This window comes from Lethenteron reissneri, unplaced genomic scaffold (genome assembly GCF_015708825.2).
Source record: "Lethenteron reissneri isolate LAM-NWPU_2019-01 unplaced genomic scaffold, ASM1570882v1 scaffold_1470, whole genome shotgun sequence".
NCBI classification, from domain to species: domain Eukaryota; kingdom Metazoa; phylum Chordata; class Hyperoartia; order Petromyzontiformes; family Petromyzontidae; genus Lethenteron; species Lethenteron reissneri.
Genome location: NW_026891191.1, coordinates 56,659 through 78,457, shown reverse-complemented (window position 1 = coordinate 78,457; position 21,799 = coordinate 56,659). Strand labels below are relative to the sequence as shown.

Here is a 21,799-nt window from a genome sequence, read left to right as displayed (position 1 = left end):
AGCCATCTCTCCTCGTCGCCGCCAACGAAGAAGCTCCTGTCATTCAGAATGACGAGGTTCGCGGAGTAGCGACGCGTAGCTACAAGCCGAGGTCTGCACCACCTGAGAAGAATCGCTACCCTGAGTCGCAGAGCTGCGAGTGAAGCCAACAAAGACGCCAACGTCCACCCTGCCACGAACGAAGCATCGCTCCTCGTCAGAGTGACGACCAGCGAACAACCCGCAGGAAAGGCGGAGATCGCTGAACGAGCGCCACCTTGCGCCACCGTGTGCCACCGTGCGCCACCTTGCGCCACCGTGCGCCACCTTGCGCCACCGTGCGCCACCGTGCGCCACCGTGCGCCACCTTGCGCCACCGTGCGCCACCGTGCGCCACCGTGCGCCACCTTGCGCCACCGTGCGCCACCGTGCGCCACCGTGCGCCACCGAGCGACAACGAGCGACACCTTGCGCCACCGTGCGCCACCGTGCGCCACCGAGCGACAACGAGCGACACCCAGATCGACCAGCATCAACCAAAACCGACTCGTCATCCCGCCGTGGAGAAAAAGAGTCAAAGTCTTCTGAACGAGCGCCGCCGCTCACCTCACAGCGGAGAAAGTCTCAGCTGCCGCTCGCACAGACAGCAGAGAGGTCGTATCGCTCCCCACATACAGACTCAAAGAGAGAGAATATCTTGTCAAACCAGTTTCCTTTGTCCCAGAGTCTCGCCGAAGAATTAATTAAAACAGAGCCAGATTCGCTCTCGCGCCCACACGCCCTCACCCACCATTGTATCAAACATTCCGTTAAGAGGATTTTTATACTTGCCGATGAATCTATTGACATATACTTTCGCCTCTTGGGTATAATAAGTGCTATATTACCGCCATAGGAAGTGTGTCATGCTTGTTCAAACTCGGCCAGTCGCCGATTGTGATCGATACATGGGCGAACTAATGAGATGCCTGGTAGGAAAAGTAGAGGTTACAATTGATAGAAGTGTTTTTAGTCATTCAGTTCGTTAAATGCATAAGTGTTTATTCATTCATTTTAGTCAAATGCATAAGAGTTTTCGTTATTCATATTGCATAATTGCATAATTTCGCAACTGCATACGTTTTTGTCGTTCATATTAGTTAATTGCATAATCTTGCCCATGAATTATCGACGCATGTTTGACCTGCATGATAGAATGTCACATGCTTGTTAGAATAAAATTGCTTCACACCAACTGTTCGAGTGCTTCTTTCCAAGTCCATGCAAAACTGTCTTATTCATAAGAGCTGTTACCTGCGATGAGATATGAAAATGGAGACCTAAAATATTATAACACACACTAGGATAATCGGTAAATGAATCTATGATAATCGTGTTATCCTGATTGATAACTCTGGATAAACGAAACTAAGCCTAATTATCACAACTGCACACATTAACATAATCGCAAGCATCCGCATAAATTACTACGATTATCTCAGCGATTATCATAATTTATGCATATAATCACATGCATTATCATAATTTATGCATGTTAATACACACATTAACATAATTAATGCGATTTGCGCATTTTTCGGAAAATTATTAATTTTTATTATTTTCATCCAAATTTCATAATTCCAACACATACAACATAATGGGTGGCGTCGTCCGGGATCTCTCGCAGACAGTGTTTTGCATGGATGATGGAATGAATCACTTCGTGTTAACCAGAATATCAGGATCGAACATTGCATGGTAATTGTGAACGGGCGGAAAACTAAAAAACGCCCTCTAAGGTTGAAACCCAGAATAGCAGGTTAAAACAGAGACAGTGGAATTAAGATAATACCGTATCAAACCAATTGCATCCTGTGATAAATGGTGTTAGAGGTACGCACTCTGAATCGGAAAATAACAGATAGCTCGAGTCAAATTGACTACACTCTGTGAGATAATTGTTTTATATGCACTCTGAAAGGGAATGTCAAAGTAACTCCCGCCACACTTTTGAGATGCTGGGATTAAGAATAATTTTTGAATGGGTTACGGGATACGGGGAGCTCGTATTTAAACGTACCGACCAATCTGTTACAAAGCAGTACAGTCAGAGAGACATATGGGAAGGGAGCTGTATCGATAACACGAACACACCTCGGGGGAAACTAATTGACTGGATAAAATGTAACGAAGGCGAACACGATGTAAAAACTGCAGGAAAGGCAGGACAGGACTCATTCCTTTTCACACAGGCATACAGACAGGGATTGTGGAATGAGGAAAAATTTGGAAAGGAAACGGGAGAGAAATCAGTGCTCGCAACACCAGCGAAACTCACAGACGTTGATCCACAGAATAAATATGGAAGTAACATTAAATCACACTCTTGGGTACGTGGACAGAGTCCAGGAACTGATCGCACAAAAATTATGGATATCGAACAAAAAATCCTTGACAAAGGGAAACCCTCACAATTCGAGATAAGGGATGGAGAGATACATATGCAAACAAAAACATGTCAGACTGACAACTTCACAGATAGAGGGAGGAAAAATGTTAAAGTAAAGTCGACAGGACATGCTCCACTAAGGGCAGAGGCAAAAACTGAAGGGAAATGGCAACACGCCCGACACAGCACAGACCAAAGTGACAGATTTCCTGATGATAACTTGTTTGATGATGACGCGGTCGGCGATCAACTTTCGGAATACCTATTCACCAGTAAAACCCTTAAATTGATGGACAAGGCTCTAGTCAGAATTCCCGATTTTGACCCCCACAATAAGACTATGGATATCCACACACATATCGCAACAATAGAAGAGGAGGCAATGATTAGAGGGCTGAGGAGACGGGATGAAAAAGCGAGTTTGTTGAAACGGACCTTACATAAAGAATCTATCCCATGGGTAAAGTCACTACCACACAAGGTTAGAAATGATTTTAAACAATTGAGCCTGGCAGTGATTCGGAAGTTTGGAGAATATTCGACACTCACTGAGGGGTTATATGCTGTAAAATCGATGACCCAGGGCATGGACCAAGATCCACGTGACTACCTCGTCCAATTTAAAAGAGCGTATTACGCAGGCGATGTGAATCAATACCACGAAGGAGATAAAATGTTCAAAATTATGTTTTTTGAATCCTTGAGCCCAGAGATTACAGAAAGGGTGAGGATGGTTTTGAATCCAGAAACCGCATCCTTACGCCGCATAGAGAGCAAGGCGTACATGGCATGGTTATACAGAGCTAAGAATCATAATTCGGATCCAGAACACAGGGAGAGGGATGAGGAACCCACCTTCTCAGAGAGGAATAAAAATCACCGAGCAGTCCCACAATGCAGGACGGAGCAAACACGCACGCACACATGGCAAAATAACCCAGAGAGAGGTTGGCACGAGAATGAGAGCGGCACAAAGCCGAACATTCAGAGGAATCGCAGGAGGGGGAGGTTCAGAACAGAACCATACCAACACCCCATGCCACGACACACACAAGATCAAAATTACCCACAAAGATGGCGAGGTAACAATCCAGGAAAAATTTGGCACCCAAATGGGAGAAACACTGGGCCAAAAATGTACGAGAATCGCAGGAGGGAGAGGTTCAGAGCAGAACCATATCAACACCCCATCCCACGACACACGCAAGGTTCAAATTACGCACAGAGATGGGAAGATAACCACCTAGCGGGAAGGTGTTACACAGACCGCGGAGGTATGGATGCGAACATTCAGGAGAATCGCAGGATGGGAGGTCAAACACAATCGATCCAATTCCGACCAATTCCGCCACCGGCTATACCAGGAGGGAATAGAGGAATAACACAGAATGCGGTCCAAATACGTGATGAACCATCCACAGTGATTGAGAGCGGGCAGCCCATACGCGCCACGCACGCTGAAGTTTTGTTAAACCCTGAGCTCATTGGGAAATACAGGCAGGCTGCAAGTGACAGGGCGGGCAAAAACGTGGACAGTGCTCCCGTAAATGACGCGCGGATCGAATACAAGGACAGGGTTGCATTGAAGCGTGATCGGACAGTACAAAAACAGACAGCAGGGACACGCCCTGAGGAGCGCAGGCATGAGCCTTTGAATGTAAAATATCCAAGGGAAACCAAAAATTATGTGGATCGGAGTGCTAAAATGGAGACGAATGTCCATGACGTATCGGGAATGGTGTTGAAATCCAACACACTCGTAAAAACAAAGAGGGCAACATTACGAGGGACAGAATTAAATCGACACACTGACTCGGCAAATGTGCATGTAATCGCAGAGAGAGCGAATGCCTCGAACCAAGTGTCAAAGTGGGTCGTGTGCGCGAATTCTGGTTACGTGCAGCACAATTTTTCACCACACACTCCCACGACGCGAGAGAGTGAGAGAGGAAACTACAAAAACGAACCCGAAAACCGTGATCAAATTATCAAAGTGATAAGTGGTAAACCAGGCAACATGAGGAAGGTAACGCATAAATGCGTTCGAAACCGCTACCTAGCGTTTCCCAGGATTTAACAAAAACAAAAATTAAATTCGTCGGAGTTATGATGTATGAGAACCATGTAACTGATGATATCGATGTTTTAACGTGTTGTTATTTTCTTTGCTTAATCCAAATGTAACCATGTTAAGCAAAAACAAAGATGAAATTCGTCGGAGTTATGATGTATGAGAACCATGTAACTGATGATATCGATGTTTTAACGTGTTGTTATTTTCTTTGCTTAATTCAAATGTAACCATGTTAAGCAAAAACAAAAATGAATATTCGTCGGAGTTATGATGTATGAGAACCGATGTAACGCAATATCGATGTTTAACGTGTTGTTTATTTTCTTTGCTTATGTAATGCGGGCGTAAACGGCCCTCCGGAGGTGACGTCAGGAGGGGAGGAGTTAGGTCACGTGGGGGGTGAGGGGTTAAGCTATAGAAGGAGGGGAACCGGAAGAGGATGGGGAGTGACGGGGAACCAGGAACAGAGAGAGGCCACGAAGGGCGAAGTGGAGGGTGGCGAGATCGCCACGAACACGGGGGAGCGAGGATCGGCACCGTTGGCCAGCGGTGACCGACCCGAAGCAGCGAGGAGGCTGCAGCCAGCAGCGGGGCTGCACAGAGAGTCAGCAGCGGGGCTGCATACAGAGTCAGCAGCGGGTCTGCATACAGTAGCAGCCAGAGGGTCTGCACAGAGGGGTGGCAGCGAGAGTCTGCATAGGGGTAGCAGCGAGTCTGCAGGGAGGAGGTTACGGTAGATGAAGCAGAGAGTCTGCGGGAAGAGAAAGGAAGCTATAATAGAGTCAACAGCCGGGGGCTATAAATACAGAGTTATAACAGAGTGCCGTGTGGGAGAAGACAAGAACCCAATAAAGGACACGAAGACAGAAAGAAGTGTCTGAGTCCTTTTATTACACTGGAGTCAGAAGTGAAACGGCATGGCGAAACAATTGAGGAAAAAGAATATTCCATCTCCGGCGTCGGCTTCATCTTCGGACGACGACGATCTTCCTCCTGCGGTCGGCTTCGCTTCGGCGGAGGGAGAGATCCGTGAGGGCCCGGGTGTCGAGGAGGTTGCCGCTTCGTCCGACCCATCTGCGTTGAAGGACGAGGAATTAAGATGGACTCGGATGGCGGAGCAACTGGCAACTCTCAAAAATGTCATCACTGAGTTGTGTGACCTTGTCACGCCAAGGGCGGCGTTGGATGGTGATGGTGGTGATCGGCAGGAGCCCGGATTGTCTTCGATGGCGCCGCCATCGGCCACGCGGCGTGAAGACGCCATCTTGGGCGTGGCGCACCACGGAAGGCGGGAAGCCGCCATTTTGGGGCCGCCGCGAGGATCGTCCGCCATCTTGGCGACACCGCGTTGCGACGCCTTGCTGAACTTACTGCCGGAAGAGTCAGCGACGGACGGAAGCAAGCCAAGGAGTCGCAGTCGTCACCTTACAACCGTCAAAGAATTCTCCATCGGGGGCGATTGGAGTGCGTTCGCCTGTAGATTTTTGGCGGCGGTACGTACGGCAAGGTGGACGGACGCTGAGGCACTGGAGGTGCTCCCGACTCTTCTTGATGATGAGTCTGTTCGTTTTTTTCGCTCTATAAAAGCTGCGAAGAAGAAAACTCTGCGAGGGGTGTTCGATGAAATGGCGGACGCGTACGAGCCACCGGATGACGCCCATCGCCGATTCGTGCAGCGGCAACGCGCACCTGAGGAGTCGCCTGTAGCGTACAGGGGCGCCGTGTTGGAACTCGCTATGGCCGCTTACCCGGAGACGGAGCCTGACCTGCTGGAACCACTCATCTTGGGGAAGATGTTGGAGTTGTCCCGAGATCTTGGCATTCCTATGCCGGCGTGCGGTCACGAAAAACTCACGTCCCGGGCCGCGGCCAAGTGTTTGGACGCCCAGTTCAATCTCCGCCGCTGGAAACAGGTCACGGCGTGGACGGGCGGTCCTGTCGTCGATGGGGGGGCCGTAGGGTGGGACCCTACAAAGGCCGTGCACGTGCCGGATGCGACCGGCCAGTAGGAGATGTCGGCTGCCTCTACTCTGTGGCCGGCCCGGAGCGGGCCGGGGCCGCGGGCTCCGCCGCCGGTGCGGCCGCGTCGGGACGGGGTGCCCGTTGCGCGCCGCCCCGACGTCGACTGCTTCCGCTGCGGCCGTCGGGGCCACTATGCCAGAGACTGCTGGGCCCGGGTTCCGGGGCCGCCCCAGCAGGAGGCCTCGACAGCGGACGCCCCAAAGAAAGACCCTCCAGCACAGGCAAGTCGGTGCGCACCAGACACCCGGCAAGGCCTGACACCTCATTCATCGCCGTTGTTATGCGACTCGGATGTTGTTAAATGCGGGAGGCCAGTATCTGAGCCTTGTCGCTCGATAACGCAGTGGCGTAAGCTGGCTCGGCGGGTTGTCGCGGCCGCTACCGGTTCGTCCACTGTACCTGGGTCCATCCAAGGGGTGGACGTACGTATTTTGGTGGATTCCGGTGCGTCCGCGACCATTATTTCGGTTGTGATATTCCATCTTTTGAACATCCCACCGGGGGCCGTGAGGCCGGCTTACGCTTCCTGCATCGCTGCGAACGGGGGTAGTATGGGCATCGTGGGACAGGTGGACGCTAACATTTCTATTGGGGGTGTCTCGGCCTCGGGCGTTGTGTTGATTTCGAGGTCCCTGGCGGTTCCTTGCCTGTTGGGTACGGATTTTTTGGCTAAGATGCCCATTCTAATTAGAATCAATGAAAATTGCATAGAACTACCGGGGGGCCGGAAATTGGCATTTTTACAGTCCGCCTGGGGGCGACCGGCTCCTGTCGCCCAGGTGCAGGCGCTATCGGAAGTTTCGGTTGATATTCCACCTGGCTCTCAGATGCTCATTCCCTTACGATACCGGAAGCCGGTTCCGGGTCGGCAGGGTGCTTTTGGGATTTTGCTGTCGCCGTCCGCCGCGGTTACGGGCGGCTTAGCGCTGGTAGGGGCGCAAACTATTGTCCGTCCAGATCAGCGCCCGTTTTTGCAGGTGTTAAATGCGAGTGCTGAAAGCGTGTGTGTGCCGGCTGGTACCGTTGTGGCACATGCCACTACGGCGTTTACGGCTCAGAGTGACCTGCCGGACGGGGGGCTGGTGGGTGGTGTTTCACACGATGGAGGGGTTGATGATCGTTGGATCGCCGAATTATGTGGGGAAAATTCGGCCCTTTCCGCCGAGCAGCGTTGTGCGATTCATAAATTATTATCGAGCTATTCCGATGTGTTTAGCTCGGACGATTTGGACTTGGGACGCACCTCGCTGCTCTCTCATCATATCGACACGGGGGACGCTGCCCCTATCCGTTTGAACTCGCGTCGGATGAGTCCCGCTGAGCGTGAGCATGTTCGAGGGGCAGTGGAAGACATGTTGAAAGCGGATATTATATCTCCGTCTAATAGCCCATGGGGCGCGCCTGTTGTGTTGGTTAAAAAGAAGGATGGTAAATTGCGATTTTGTGTGGATTTTCGGAAGTTGAATAAAGTGTCGGTGGCAGATGCGTATCCCCTGCCGCGTATGGACGATTCTCTCGACGCCTTGTCAGGGACTAAGTTTTTTTCAACGCTAGATCTCTCTTCGGGCTTCTGGCAGCTCCCCCTTGACGAGCCCTCGCGAGAAAAGACAGCTTTCCGTACGCCGCAGGGGTTATTCCAATTTAACTGTCTTCCGATGGGGTTGAATGCTGCCCCTGCCACTTTTCAGAGGTTGATGGAGTTGGTATTGACGGGGTTGCAGTGGGAGACATGTCTCATTTATTTAGATGATATTATTGTCTTCAGCCGCACATTTGATGAGCATTTACTGCGGTTGGAGGCTGTATTCGCCAGAATGCGTTCTGCTAATTTGAAATTCAAGCCTAAGAAATGTCACCTACTGCAACGCTCCGTTCGATACTTGGGACATATTGTTAGTGCGAACGGGGTGGCCACGGATCCAGAGAAAACTGCGTGTGTCCGGGATTGGGCCACCCCGGCCACGGTGGGTGATGTGCGTCGGTTTTTGGGGTTCGCCTCATATTATCGGAGGTTTGTTCCAAATTTCGCTACTATCGCCAGGCCTTTGCATCTCCTTACTGGGAAGGGGCATAAATTTGTGTGGGGACCGCCGGAGGAGGCGGCGTTTCGGAGCCTGCGCGATTTACTGGCTACTGCACCGACGTTGGATTATCCGGATTTTGGACATCCCTTCATTCTGGATACTGATGCGAGTGACACTGGTATTGGGGCGGTGTTGTCCCAGTCAAAAGGTGGTGTTGAGCGTGTGGTGGCGTATGGGAGTCGAGTTTTGTCTCCCGCGGAAACCCGTTACTGCGTCACTCGCAGGGAACTTTTGGCCATTGTTTTTTTTCTCCGCCAATTTCGACCGTATCTGTACGGTCGGTCGTTTATTGTCCGCACGGACCATGCGGCCTTGCAGTATGCTCTTAAGATGGACCAGCCATCCGGACAATTGGCGAGGTGGCTGGACACGCTGCAAGAATTTTCCTTCCAAATTCACCATCGGAAGGGCGTGCGTCACGCTAATGCGGACGCACTTTCCAGGTTGCCGCAACAATCCCCTTGTGCGTGTGCGTCGGGGACGCATAGGTGTGGACCGATTGAGCTCCCCCCTCAGCCTGTCGCGCTGGCGGTGGATGTTCTCGAAACTCCGCTTACACCGGGACCGGTTGATGGGGGACCGGCTGACGGGATTTTGCGTCTTCCGAGGTCTGTGTGGATTCGGGAGCAAATGTTGGACGATTCTTTGGTGTCGTTACGGAAACGAACGGAGAAGGCGGGTAAGGAACTCGGTGCGGGTGGTATTTCGGAAACTGCTCTCCGAGATGGGTTACTGATGTGGAGGGAAGGGATACAGGAACACTGGCGTCTCGTTGTACCTGCGTCATTGCGGTACGAGTTGATCAGATCTTTGCACTGTGACACACTTTTACATCTGGGGGTGCAGAAAACCCTATTGACGCTGCAACGAGACTATTATTGGCACGGCATGACGACAGATGTCGTCGGTCACGTTCGCGCGTGTCCCGATTGTGCCCGCCGTAAGCCGCCTAAACATCCATATGTTCCGCCGATACAATCGATTCAAGTATCTCGGGTTAATGAGCTGGTGGTGTTAGATATTTTGGGACCCTTTCCGCCATCCGCTAAGGGAAATAAGTATTTACTGGTGGGGGTGGAGTACCTCTCCCGCTGGCCGATGGCCTGGCCTTTGCCTGACCAGTCAGCGGCGTCTATCACTGACGCCTTTCTATTTGGGTATGTAATGGACAAGGGGGCGCCGGAGAGGCTCCTTACAGATCAGGGGCGTAACTTTTCGTCCAAATTGTTGGGGGAGGTGTGTGCGGCTCTTGGAACTAAAAAGATACGGACATCCCCCTACCACCCACAAACGGATGGTATGGTGGAACGGTTGAATCGGACTCTGTCCGCCATGCTGTGCCATACAGTCGGGGAAAATCAATCTGATTGGGATTTGCATATCCCTGGGGTGCTTTCGGCGTATCGCATGACGCCGCACGCGGCTACTGGATACTCGCCGTTCTTTCTTATGTACGGCCGTGAAAATGTGCCGCCGATTAATGAGCAGTTGGGAACCGGTGCGAGGGGACCTGTTAAGCCTCTTCCTGAGTATATTCAGGACAACGTTCGCCGTGTCACTGAGGCAAGGGAAAGAGCCCGCATGGCTACGGCCAAAGCCCAGGCCAGGAATGAGCGGTGTGCCCGACGTTCGAAGGGAGAGTGCCCCTGGAAAAAGGGGGACCTGGCCTGGCTTCATTGCCCACAGGTGCGGCCAGGTACCTCTCCTAAATTACACAAACCGTGGCAAGGTCCAGTCCGCCTCATTGAGGTTCCCAACCCACAGTCGGCGCGTGTTCAGGTTAGTTCGCGGCGCTGGTTCGTGCATACATCCCGGTTGAAGCCATTCATTGCCCCGCGGCCGGATGCGTCATCTCCCGAAGTTGCCTTGCCGGGGTCTGTTGCTGCCGACTCGCCCTTGCCTGTGTCTGCTGACCTTGCGAGAGCGCCTGTCGTACCCTTCACAGACAAGCCGGCCGTGACGCAGCAGGAAGGAGGACGTTCCGCTCGTGGGATGCCGACCGGAGCCGCGGAACCAACGGGACCTGCAGCTCTTCCTATCCCTCCGCGGACGCGATTACGGGATGTTTCTGGGCGCGACCGGGACAGTGGCGGGCCTCCAATGGCGACGGATGAACTCACTCCCGTCGCCCTTAAAACCCTTCCACGTTCCCGCTCGGCGGGTGGGCTGCCGACCGTCCGGGACGGCCCGGCCACCCGTACTCGCTCGAAATCCCGCACGTTTCGTTAAAATTGTATTGTGTTGTGTTCTTGTTATATTGTTGTTGCATGCTTCGTGTCTTTTTACGTGTTGGCCCTTTACACCCGCATTTCTTGTCAGGTTGCAATTCAGCCGAGGTCGGCTGGATTTTCTTTATGGGGGAGGGTGATGTAATGCGGGCGTAAACGGCCCTCCGGAGGTGACGTCAGGAGGGGAGGAGTTAGGTCACGTGGGGGGGTGAGGGGTTAAGCTATAGAAGGAGGGGAACCGGAAGAGGATGGGGAGTGACGGGGAACCAGGAACAGAGAGAGGCCACGAAGGGCGAAGCGGAGGGTGGCGAGATCGCCACGAACACGGGGGAGCGAGGATCGGCACCGTTGGCCAGCGGTGGCCGACCCGAAGCAGCGAGGAGGCTGCAGCCAGCAGCGGGGCTGCACAGAGAGTCAGCAGCGGGGCTGCATACAGAGTCAGCAGCGGGTCTGCATACAGTAGCAGCCAGAGGGTCTGCACAGAGGGGTGGCAGCGAGAGTCTGCATAGGGGTAGCAGCGAGTCTGCAGGGAGGAGGTTACGGTAGATGAAGCAGAGAGTCTGCGGGAAGAGAAAGGAAGCTATAATAGAGTCAACAGCCGGGGGCTATAAATACAGAGTTATAACAGAGTGCCGTGTGGGAGAAGACAAGAACCCAATAAAGGACACGAAGACAGAAAGAAGTGTCCGAGTCCTTTTATTACACTTATTTCAGATGTAACCAGGTTAGAAATAACCGCCGAGAGTAAGGGCGGCTGATGGGATTCATGACATAAAAAGGGGGCATTACTTTGTTTGAAAATTCGCCAGTGGCCAAATCGACCCCTGATAATTTTCAAACGGGCGGACTGTTGTGTATGTACCCCCTTTTTATTTATTTTTTTAATATTATTTTTTTTAAGAATTATTCTGCCAACATAGATAATATCGTTTTTTAATAGACGCGGCCACGTGGGAAAGAACACGCCCCCACACTTCCACAGAGGCCCCCACACTACCACAGATGTGCGGACACCTCATTTCAAAGGAAAGAGGACATGAAAGGGGGGCAATAAGGTAATAAAAACTCCCCTAAATTCACACAAGAGGAACAAGGGAGGGGGGGAATTGCAGGCGGGGGCGGGGGGGGTCAGCAGGACATCCTTTTGTTAAAAAAAACCACAGAACCAGACACGGAGGAAGAGATAATTATATTCTTAACAAAGAAACAGCATTGACGACAAAAAGCACAGATGGGTCTTTGAACCATGTTAAATACACAAGTTACCAACTTAACCATGAAGATTAAGCAAACAGTATCCATCCTCACTCCAATTGAAAACCAGACGACAGTCTGCACCAGAATCGCGACCCATCATTGTTAATTAAGTACTGACATTATTTACCTTTAAAGAATATCTACACGGCCGGGCCGAAGCATCAAAGAATAATTATGGCATCTATTTCGCTCCAAAACAAAATTCCTATCCGGGATATCAGATCAAATAATCACAAGAAGTCAAATAATAAGTACGGAATTAAAGTAGAAGAGAAATCAAGGGCGGAGAAGGCTCTCAAAATTAACCAAACACAACACCCATGGGAAGCGAGCAACACGGCCGCCTTTGCCTTTCCGAGAAGATCTCCACACACAGGCACCAAGCCAGGAAATGACACCCATAAAGGTTGGGGCAAGGGCTCAAAGGAAATTAACACACGCCTTAGAATAAATAAGCGCATGCGCCGGGTGCTCCCACCGTGGAAACAACCGCCTTTGTCTCCCCACAACACGGACGGAAAAAATTGCACATGCGAGGAAATAACATTTCCATGAGAGATCGGGTCACGATGAAACATCGTGAACACGGTTTCGGCATAACCAAGCAGCAAAAAAGTCGCATTTCAACTTCCAAACCAAACCAACTTAAGCTGTGTGAGACAAAGGATGTGATCCCAGAGCAAGGGAGGGAATAATTAAGCTCGCTTAACGCGTAGGTTTTCGCGACAAATATTATTCAGTAACAAAACATGGATTCGAATGTTTTTTTATATAACTCGACGCGAATCATCGGTCTGGCTAATGGATAACTTCGGTGGCGCCGTCACGAGGCCCCCACTCCCACCCCTTTTCTTCCAGAACGACACACATCTGTGTCTTCAAAGCTAATAAACACACGGACAAACACGCACGCGAAACACACGGACGGACACACACACAACGAACACAGATGGTTCAGCCCACAGGAGGGTTTTATGACAACCTTTGAACAACTCGGGAAACTGAGTGGAATTTCCAGATATAAACCGAAGGAAAATCCATACAAAGCAGATCGTCCGGGCCACGAGCTCCACCAGAGATCATCCGGGCCACGAGCCCATCTTCGGCTCCACCAACAGATCTTCACGAGCTCCGGCCTACATCTCAGATCGTCTCCGGGCTAAGGCCCCACCAGAGTTCTCCAGGGCGACAGCCATCTCTCCTCGTCGCCGCCAACGAAGAAGCTCCTGTCATTCAGAATGACGAGGTTCGCGGAGTAGCGACGCGTAGCTACAAGCCGAGGTCTGCACCACCTGAGAAGAATCGCTACCCTGAGTCGCAGAGCTGCGAGTGAAGCCAACAAAGACGCCAACGTCCACCCTGCCACGAACGAAGCATCGCTCCTCGTCAGAGTGACGACCAGCGAACAACCCGCAGGAAAGGCGGAGATCGCTGAACGAGCGCCACCTTGCGCCACCGTGTGCCACCGTGCGCCACCTTGCGCCACCGTGCGCCACCTTGCGCCACCGTGCGCCACCGTGCGCCACCGTGCGCCACCTTGCGCCACCGTGCGCCACCGTGCGCCACCGTGCGCCACCTTGCGCCACCGTGCGCCACCGTGCGCCACCGTGCGCCACCGAGCGACAACGAGCGACACCTTGCGCCACCGTGCGCCACCGTGCGCCACCGAGCGACAACGAGCGACACCCAGATCGACCAGCATCAACCAAAACCGACTCGTCATCCCGCCGTGGAGAAAAAGAGTCAAAGTCTTCTGAACGAGCGCCGCCGCTCACCTCACAGCGGAGAAAGTCTCAGCTGCCGCTCGCACAGACAGCAGAGAGGTCGTATCGCTCCCCACATACAGACTCAAAGAGAGAGAATATCTTGTCAAACCAGTTTCCTTTGTCCCAGAGTCTCGCCGAAGAATTAATTAAAACAGAGCCAGATTCGCTCTCGCGCCCACACGCCCTCACCCACCATTGTATCAAACATTCCGTTAAGAGGATTTTTATACTTGCCGATGAATCTATTGACATATACTTTCGCCTCTTGGGTATAATAAGTGCTATATTACCGCCATAGGAAGTGTGTCATGCTTGTTCAAACTCGGCCAGTCGCCGATTGTGATCGATACATGGACGAACTAATGAGATGCCTGGTAGGAAAAGTAGAGGTTACAATTGATAGAAGTGTTTTTAGTCATTCAGTTCGTTAAATGCATAAGTGTTTATTCATTCATTTTAGTCAAATGCATAAGAGTTTTCGTTATTCATATTGCATAATTGCATAATTTCGCAACTGCATAAGTTTTTGTCGTTCATATTAGTTAATTGCATAATCTTGCCCATGAATTATCGACGCATGTTTGACCTGCATGATAGAATGTCACATGCTTGTTAGAATAAAATTGCTTCACACCAACTGTTCGAGTGCTTCTTTCCAAGTCCATGCAAAACTGTCTTATTCATAAGAGCTGTTACCTGCGATGAGATATGAAAATGGAGACCTAAAATATTATAACACACACTAGGATAATCGGTAAATGAATCTATGATAATCGTGTTATCCTGATTGATAACTCTGGATAAACAAAACTAAGCCTAATTATCACAACTGCACACATTAACATAATCGCAAGCCTCCGCATAAATTACTACGATTATCTCAGCGATTATCATAATTTATGCATATAATCACATGCATTATCATAATTTATGCATGTTAATACACACATTAACATAATTAATGCGATTTGCGCATTTTTCGGAAAATTATTAATTTTTATTATTTTCATCCAAATTTCATAATTCCAACACATACAACAACAGGAACACTGGCGTCTCGTTGTACCTGCGTCATTGCGGTACGAATTGATTAGATCTCTGCATTGTGACACACTTTTACATCTGGGGGTGCAGAAAACCCTATTGACGCTGCAGCGAGATTACTATTGGCACGGCATGACGACAGATGTCGTCGGTCACGTTCGCGCGTGTCCCGATTGTGCCCGCCGTAAGCCGCCTAAACATCCATATGTTCCGCCGATACAATCGATTCAAGTATCTCGGGTTAATGAGCTGGTGGCGTTAGATATTTTGGGACCCTTTCCGCCATCCGCTAAGGGAAATAAGTATTTACTGGTGGGGGTGGAGTACCTCTCCCGCTGGCCGATGGCCTGGCCTTTGCCTGACCAGTCAGCGGCGTCTATCACTGACGCCTTTCTATTTGGGTATGTGATGGACAAGGGGGCGCCGGAGAGGCTCCTTACAGATCAAGGGCGTAACTTTTCGTCCAAATTGTTGGGGGAGGTGTGTGCGGCTCTTGGAACTAAAAAGATACGGACATCCCCCTACCACCCACAAACGGATGGTATGGTGGAACGGTTGAATCGGACTCTGTCCGCCATGCTGTGCCATACAGTCGGGGAAAATCAATCTGATTGGGATTTGCATATCCCTGGGGTGCTTTCGGCGTATCGCATGATGCCGCACGCGGCTACTGGATACTCGCCGTTCTTTCTTATGTACGGCCGTGAAAATGTGCCGCCGATCAATGAGCAGTTGGGAACCGGTGCGAGGGGACCTGTTAAGCCTCTTCCTGAGTATATTCAGGACAACGTTCGCCGTGTCACTGAGGCGAGGGAAAGAGCCCGCATGGCTACGGCCAAAGCCCAGGCCAGGAATGAGCGGTGTGCCCTGGAAAACGGGGGACCTGGCCTGGCTTCATTGCCCACAGGTGCGGCCAGGTACCTCTCCTAAATTACATAAACCATGGCAAGGACCGGTCCGCCTCATTGAGGTTCCCAACCCACAGTCGGCGCGTGTTCGGGTTGGTTCGCGGCGCTGGTTCGTGCATACATCCCGGTTGAAGCCGTACATTGCCCCGCGACCGGATGCGTCATCTCCCGAGGTTGCCTTGCCGGGGTCTGTTGCTGCCGACTCGCCCTTGCCTGTGCCTGCTGACCTTGCAAAAGCGCCTGTCGTACCTTTTACAGACAAGCCGGCCGTGACGCCGCATGAAGGAGGACGTTCTGCTCGTGGGATGCCGACCGGAGCCGCAGAACCTACGGGACCTGCAGCTCTTCCTATCCCTCCGCGGACGCGATTACGGGACATCTCTGAACGCGACCGGGACAGTGGCGGGCCTCCAATGGCGACGGACGAACTTGCTCCCGTCGCCCTTAAAACCCTGCCACGTTCCCGCTCGGCGGGTGGGCTGCCGACCGTCCGGGACGGCCCGGCTACCCGTACTCGCTCGAAATCCCTCACGTTTCGTTAAATTGTGTTGTGTTGTGTTCTTGTTATATTGTTGTTGCATGCTTCGTGTCTTTTTACGTGTTGGTCCTTTACACCCGCATTGCTTGTCAAGTTGCATTTCAGCCGAGGTCGGCTGGATTTTCTTTATGGGGGAGGGTGATGTAATGCGGGCGTAAACGGCCCTCCGGAGGTGACGTCATGAGGGGAGGAGTTAGGTCACGTGGGGGGAGAGGGGTTAAGCTATAGAGGGAGGGGAACCGGAAGAGGATGAGGGGTGACGGGGGACCAGGAACGAGAGAGGCCACGAAGGGCGAAAGCGGAGGGTGGCGAGATCGCCACGGGCACGAGGGAGCGAGGATCGGCACCGTCGGCCAGCGGTGACCGACCCGAAGCAGCGAGGAGGCTGCAGTCAGCAGCGGGGCTGCATACAGTCAGCAGCGGGTCTGCACACGGAGTAGCAGCCAAGAGGGTCTGCATATAGAGTAAGCAGCGGGGATCTGCATAGGGAGTCAGCAGCGAGTCTGCAGGGAGAGGACAGAGGTTACAATAGAGAAAGGAGAGAGTCTGCGGGGAGAGGAAGGAGGATACAATAGCGACAGCAGCCGGGGGCTACAAATACAGTGTCTATAAGAGAGTGCCGTGTGGGAGAAGACAAGAACCCAATAAAGGACACAAAGTCAGAGAGAAGCGTCTGAGTCCTTTTATTACACTACCAATAAGTGGCGGTGATGTCACCACGGCGCCTGTGCCAAGCCATGTGCACATTAAGCCCACGTGAAGTGTCGAATGCCCATTGGCAGAAGGTCATGGGACAGACCCAGGTGTCATGGGTCGACTGACGGAGATGACTGGCCAATGTACCACTGCCCAAGTATGGGAAACTCTCCACTCTCTCCACAACTACCCTATCACCAATTGGGAGTTGTGGGGGTGGAGTGTCCGATGGTACAAAATACCCAGGCAGGTGCTTAGTTTTGGTGGGGCTGATGGTAAGGCCCCACCTCTTAGTGGCACGCTCCAGTCTCAGCAGCAGCGTCTCCATCTCCTCCTCTGAGTGAGCAGCAATCACCAGATCATCGGCATACATAACGTGGTTGAGCAATAGGGAGCCATCCCTTGACCGCACCCGGGCATCGATCACCCTCCCACTCTACCCGATGGAAATTCTCCCGTTACAGCCATGGAAGGCTTCACGAACTACATGGTCAAAAATAATTTTTTAAGTTATGTGGGAGCCAGAGAACATCACCACGCAGCTTTTCCCAGGCCCGCTCACCATCATGAGTCAAGGACACTGAAAGCACGAAGAACAACCCAGAGCCCAGTCCTACTGATGGTATCATAGGCCTTGACCAGGTCAATAAAGCAGAGATGTAGGTCTTGTTGGAATTCCCTACACCTCTGCTGTAGCAGACGGAGCCACCCTGGCCTAAAACCACATTGGGTCTGCGCAAACCTCTCCTCAGCGTGCCCAACAGGGCGATTTTTAAATCCTTTATATTAAGTTCGCTTGCGTGTTTGCTTGCTTGCTTACGACCGTGCAAATCTTTCGGTCGTTTTTTAACCCACTTCCCGTGATCCAATCGAGCTGACATTTTGCACACAGACTCGTTGTGCGAGACAATTAATGTTCGTGAAAATTTTTTTTCCAAAATTTTACACTGTTTAGGGAAAACAAATTAAATATTTAATTACCAATTGCTTAATACTGCAGACAATCATCTGACCCATAGGTGGCAGCCATCTCAAGCCAGAGGACGAGAGGACTCGAGCCGCCACGCATATAAAGGATTTATAGTGATAAACGTTGTTTTTACGGGTTAATTTTTAAATTTTCGTCTACACATCTACCCATTTGCCGACTCACCAGCCGGCCGGCCTTGTTATTGTGCAAAGTCATCTGGACGAGCTCCAGCCGAGACTCCCCTCCTCCTCCATGCCGCCTGCGATCGTGCTCGCTCTCGTCCACAAACTTCCTGGCGAACCGGTATCCGTATTTGACGTCGTCCCCGCAGCCCGGCTGGGCGCCACGCGGCAGATCTGCCGCGGCCGCAGCGACGCAGTCGCAGCTGCCCGGCAGCGCCCCCTGGCGGCAGGCGCGCGCCACCGCGTGGACAACTCCGGCGGCGATCAGGGCGGAGACGAAGGCGGCCTCGCGCGAGCCTGGAGCCCCCCCCACCCCGACCCCCCCAAAGAGCCCAATTAGCCCCGCCGACAAAACAATTTGATCGACTGTCTATTTTCTAGTGCAGACCGTTGCCGAAATAGAAACGTCACGTCGTTAGAACCGCCACTCCCGCCGACGCATCCCGTAGGTTAAGGATTTGGCACGAAAAACAGAACGTGGCGAATTCGTTACGAGTGCGACGACAGGGCGCCACCTGTGGGCCAGGACGGGTAATCACGAGTATGGGCGCGTAATATAATAACCAACCACGGGTTCAAGGTAACAGGCGGGGTCAGTAGGGAAGCTCCGGGAACTTGCTAGAAGGTTCTAGAAGGGGGCATGGCCGGAGTCGGGGCCTAGCCACGCCGGGAAGTGTGCAGTAGGGGGGACGTAACCGAAGGTTCGGGGCTGTCGCGGGATCCTGGCCGATCCTCTGCACAGCTCCAATCGTCGTCGTCGTCATCGCTACGTGTAGCTAGACGCCGACGATGGGGCTGTCTAGAAAGGTCGGCTGTGTGTAGCCACGTAGAAACGTGTCTATATATATCGCCCAGTGTTTGTGCCCAAGTGTGAGAAATGAATAAGAAGCACTCTGCACGTTTTTGTCTCATTGCACTAGTACAGCACTGACCGGTTGCTGTGTGTTGAAGAGTAAACTCACTGCAACATTTACAATTCGAGTATTGTGATGTTTTCGCTGGGAAAACAACAACCACAACAACCACCACAACAACAACAACTAGCGTCATCAGGTGACAGCAGAGGTCACAACCGGGTACCCAATATCCGTTTGCGACCTCTGGGCGACAGCCAGCATTGTGGAGACATTTTACTTCGGTCTTAAATAAGGGGATTGGCCACGTTCTGCTTACACGACACTAGACCTTGCTAATTGGCCGTGTCGGATGGTGGCGAGTAAAGCGAGGCAGCCCTCCGATTGGTGGAAACCCACCACCAGCGCCGTCGTTGCCCACGACTACCACCATCACTGACATCAGCTGCCCCGCCCATGCTATTTTAAACCTTTATGTTGCCGGCAGAGGCTCCGACGCTCGCTCCGACCCGGCCTGACGATCCCCTTACCAGACTGAGCCACGGGGCCCAGCGTGTCCTCGGCGCCGGGCGTGGTGCAGTTCCACCGCCAGGCCTGCAGCTGGTGCCGACACTCGTCGAGCGCCAGCTGGATGCCATTGGCCACCTGCTCCGCGTGGTTTGAGTGTCGCCGGCACAGGCTGCGCTGTCCGGGGGAGAGACCCGGCGCCGCGGTGCACAGCAGCGGAGAGTCGGAGCGGTCGAAGAGCGGGGTCCACAGGGGCAGCAACCTGCAAGGGACGGGGGGGTGGGGGGGAGTCACGGTGGCCAGGGGATGTTGACTACCTCGCCTGGTATGCAGGTCAAAATACGTGATCTAATCCCATCTGTGAAGGTCATTCTTGACATGCAATGCCCTGCGGTAGCAGTTACATTGGGGAAACAAAACGTCATGTCTCGGACCGTGTTCGCGAACACAAGGCAGATCTGAAACACGGCAGAACCAATACCTCTGCCGTAGCTGACCATTGCTATAACGCCGTGGGCTCGCGTGATATTGTTTTTTTCCGAGACCAAGCTACTCTGCAAACCTTCGGGCTACTATGAAAGGTGTGTGCATGAAGCCATCCAGATATATAAACATAGACAAAACTTAAACCGAGAAGATGGATACAAATTGAACAATCATTGCAAGGATGTTATCAACCAGGTAATGCCTTCACTTGTTGTTGTTGTTGTTTCCATCGTACCTGCCGGTTTACTGCCAGCCCCGCCCACACCCCCCCCCCCCAGCCTCACGTCCTCTTTCCATAGCACTCACGCGCCCCCCCCCCTCACCCTACCACCCCCCCTATCTCTCTCCCCCCTTGCCTCCTCCCCCCTCTCTTACCTATGTAATAAAGGTCGTTGAGGCGACTTCTGGAATCCGTCTTTTATTCAACTTGCATTACAGCTTCCCTTCACGCTGTTGACAGGCAGCGTGAGAGGGACAGAGAGACGCACTGCCACGTGGCAGCCTGGACCACGTGGCAGCCTGGACCACGTGGTACAGCCTGGACCACATGGCAACCCGGAGCCCCGCTCCCGCGTGGCCCCCTTCCTCCGTTCGTTCCCGTTCTGACCACGTGCCGTTCCTCTCCCCCCCTATTTAATACCCGGGTCACGTGGTACGTTTCCACCAATCCTGGTTAGCCTCCATGGAATATTCCAGGCTCCCTCGTAAGCTCCCGGGACCACGCCCCTGACTCGTCTCCCGATTAGCTGTGGTCAAAGCCAGCAGAACCAATCATCTACAACCAGCTGTCACCTTTCCATCATGTCAGGGCCACGCCCCTGACTCGTCTCCCCATTGGCTGAGGCTAAAGCCAGCAGAACCAATCCTCTACTTGCAGCTGTCACCTTTCCATCACGTCAGGGCCACGCCCCTAGGCTTCCCCCCCATTGGCTGTGGACCAGGACCGGCAGAGCCAATGATCGTGACGAGTTGTAATCGGTCAACGACCCGGATATAACCTCGCGTGACACTACTATGTAACCTCTTGCCACGGCAGCCCTCCCGCCGACTTCAGCATTGTCTCGCTGTGGTTGTCCCCCCCCCGATGAAGTTCGCTTGTGTTGCGATCAAAACGTCGTGATTTGTTTCATTTTATTTTATTTCTACCTACGTGACTTTACCGAAAGAACCAAAGAACATTTATATATTTACGCGATCTAACACCAAAAACGCCTCTATTGTGGATGACATTGGTCGCGAAAACCCTGCCGCTACTAGGTGTTAAACGACTGTACGGGGTGTGTAAAATACAAGACGGTCAGGAGGCCGCTCAGAAATCAATAAACTTAGAAACTTGCGCTCATCGCAGCCGTGAGGAGGAAGACAGCGGCCAGCGGTTACCACCAGGAAGCGGCCGAGACTGCCCACAGCTGTGCGAAGACGAAGCCCCGGCAGGCGCAGAGACCCGGCCAGGAACAGCTCCTCCTCATCCTCATGGCCATCGGCGCTGTGCAGAAGTGAACCGGTGGAGACGATGTTAACTCCCTCGCCTGGTATGCAGGAAGTCATGGGTTTGATCCCGACCCTGACGATGCCTGCTGCCATATATTTGGAGTTTGCGTCTCTCTCTCTCATCGTCACGGTGGCTATGAGATGTTAACTCCCTCGCCTGGTATGCAGGAGGTCGTGGGTTTGATCCCGACCCTGATGATGCCTGCTGCCATATATTTGGAGTTTGCGTCTCTCTCTCTCATCATCGTCACGGTGGCTATGAGATGTTAACTCCCTCGCCTA

At 52.4% G+C, this 21,799-nt stretch overlaps 1 protein-coding gene across 1 annotated transcript in view; it reads right to left on the bottom strand.

The window, feature by feature from the left end:
• The window catches only part of LOC133362428 (protein Wnt-5b-like), a 32,203-nt gene extending 10,696 nt beyond the window's left edge, over positions 1-21,507 (bottom strand). Inside the window, exons 1-3 of the mRNA XM_061581373.1 lie at positions 21,434-21,507; positions 19,564-19,802; positions 18,181-18,476 (exon numbers count right to left, since the gene is read on the bottom strand). Of these exons, the coding sequence (XP_061437357.1) occupies positions 18,181-18,476; positions 19,564-19,802; positions 21,434-21,507 (609 nt within the window). The remainder of the gene's footprint in view (positions 1-18,180; positions 18,477-19,563; positions 19,803-21,433) is intronic.
• Between the last annotated feature and the right edge of the window lie 292 nt (positions 21,508-21,799).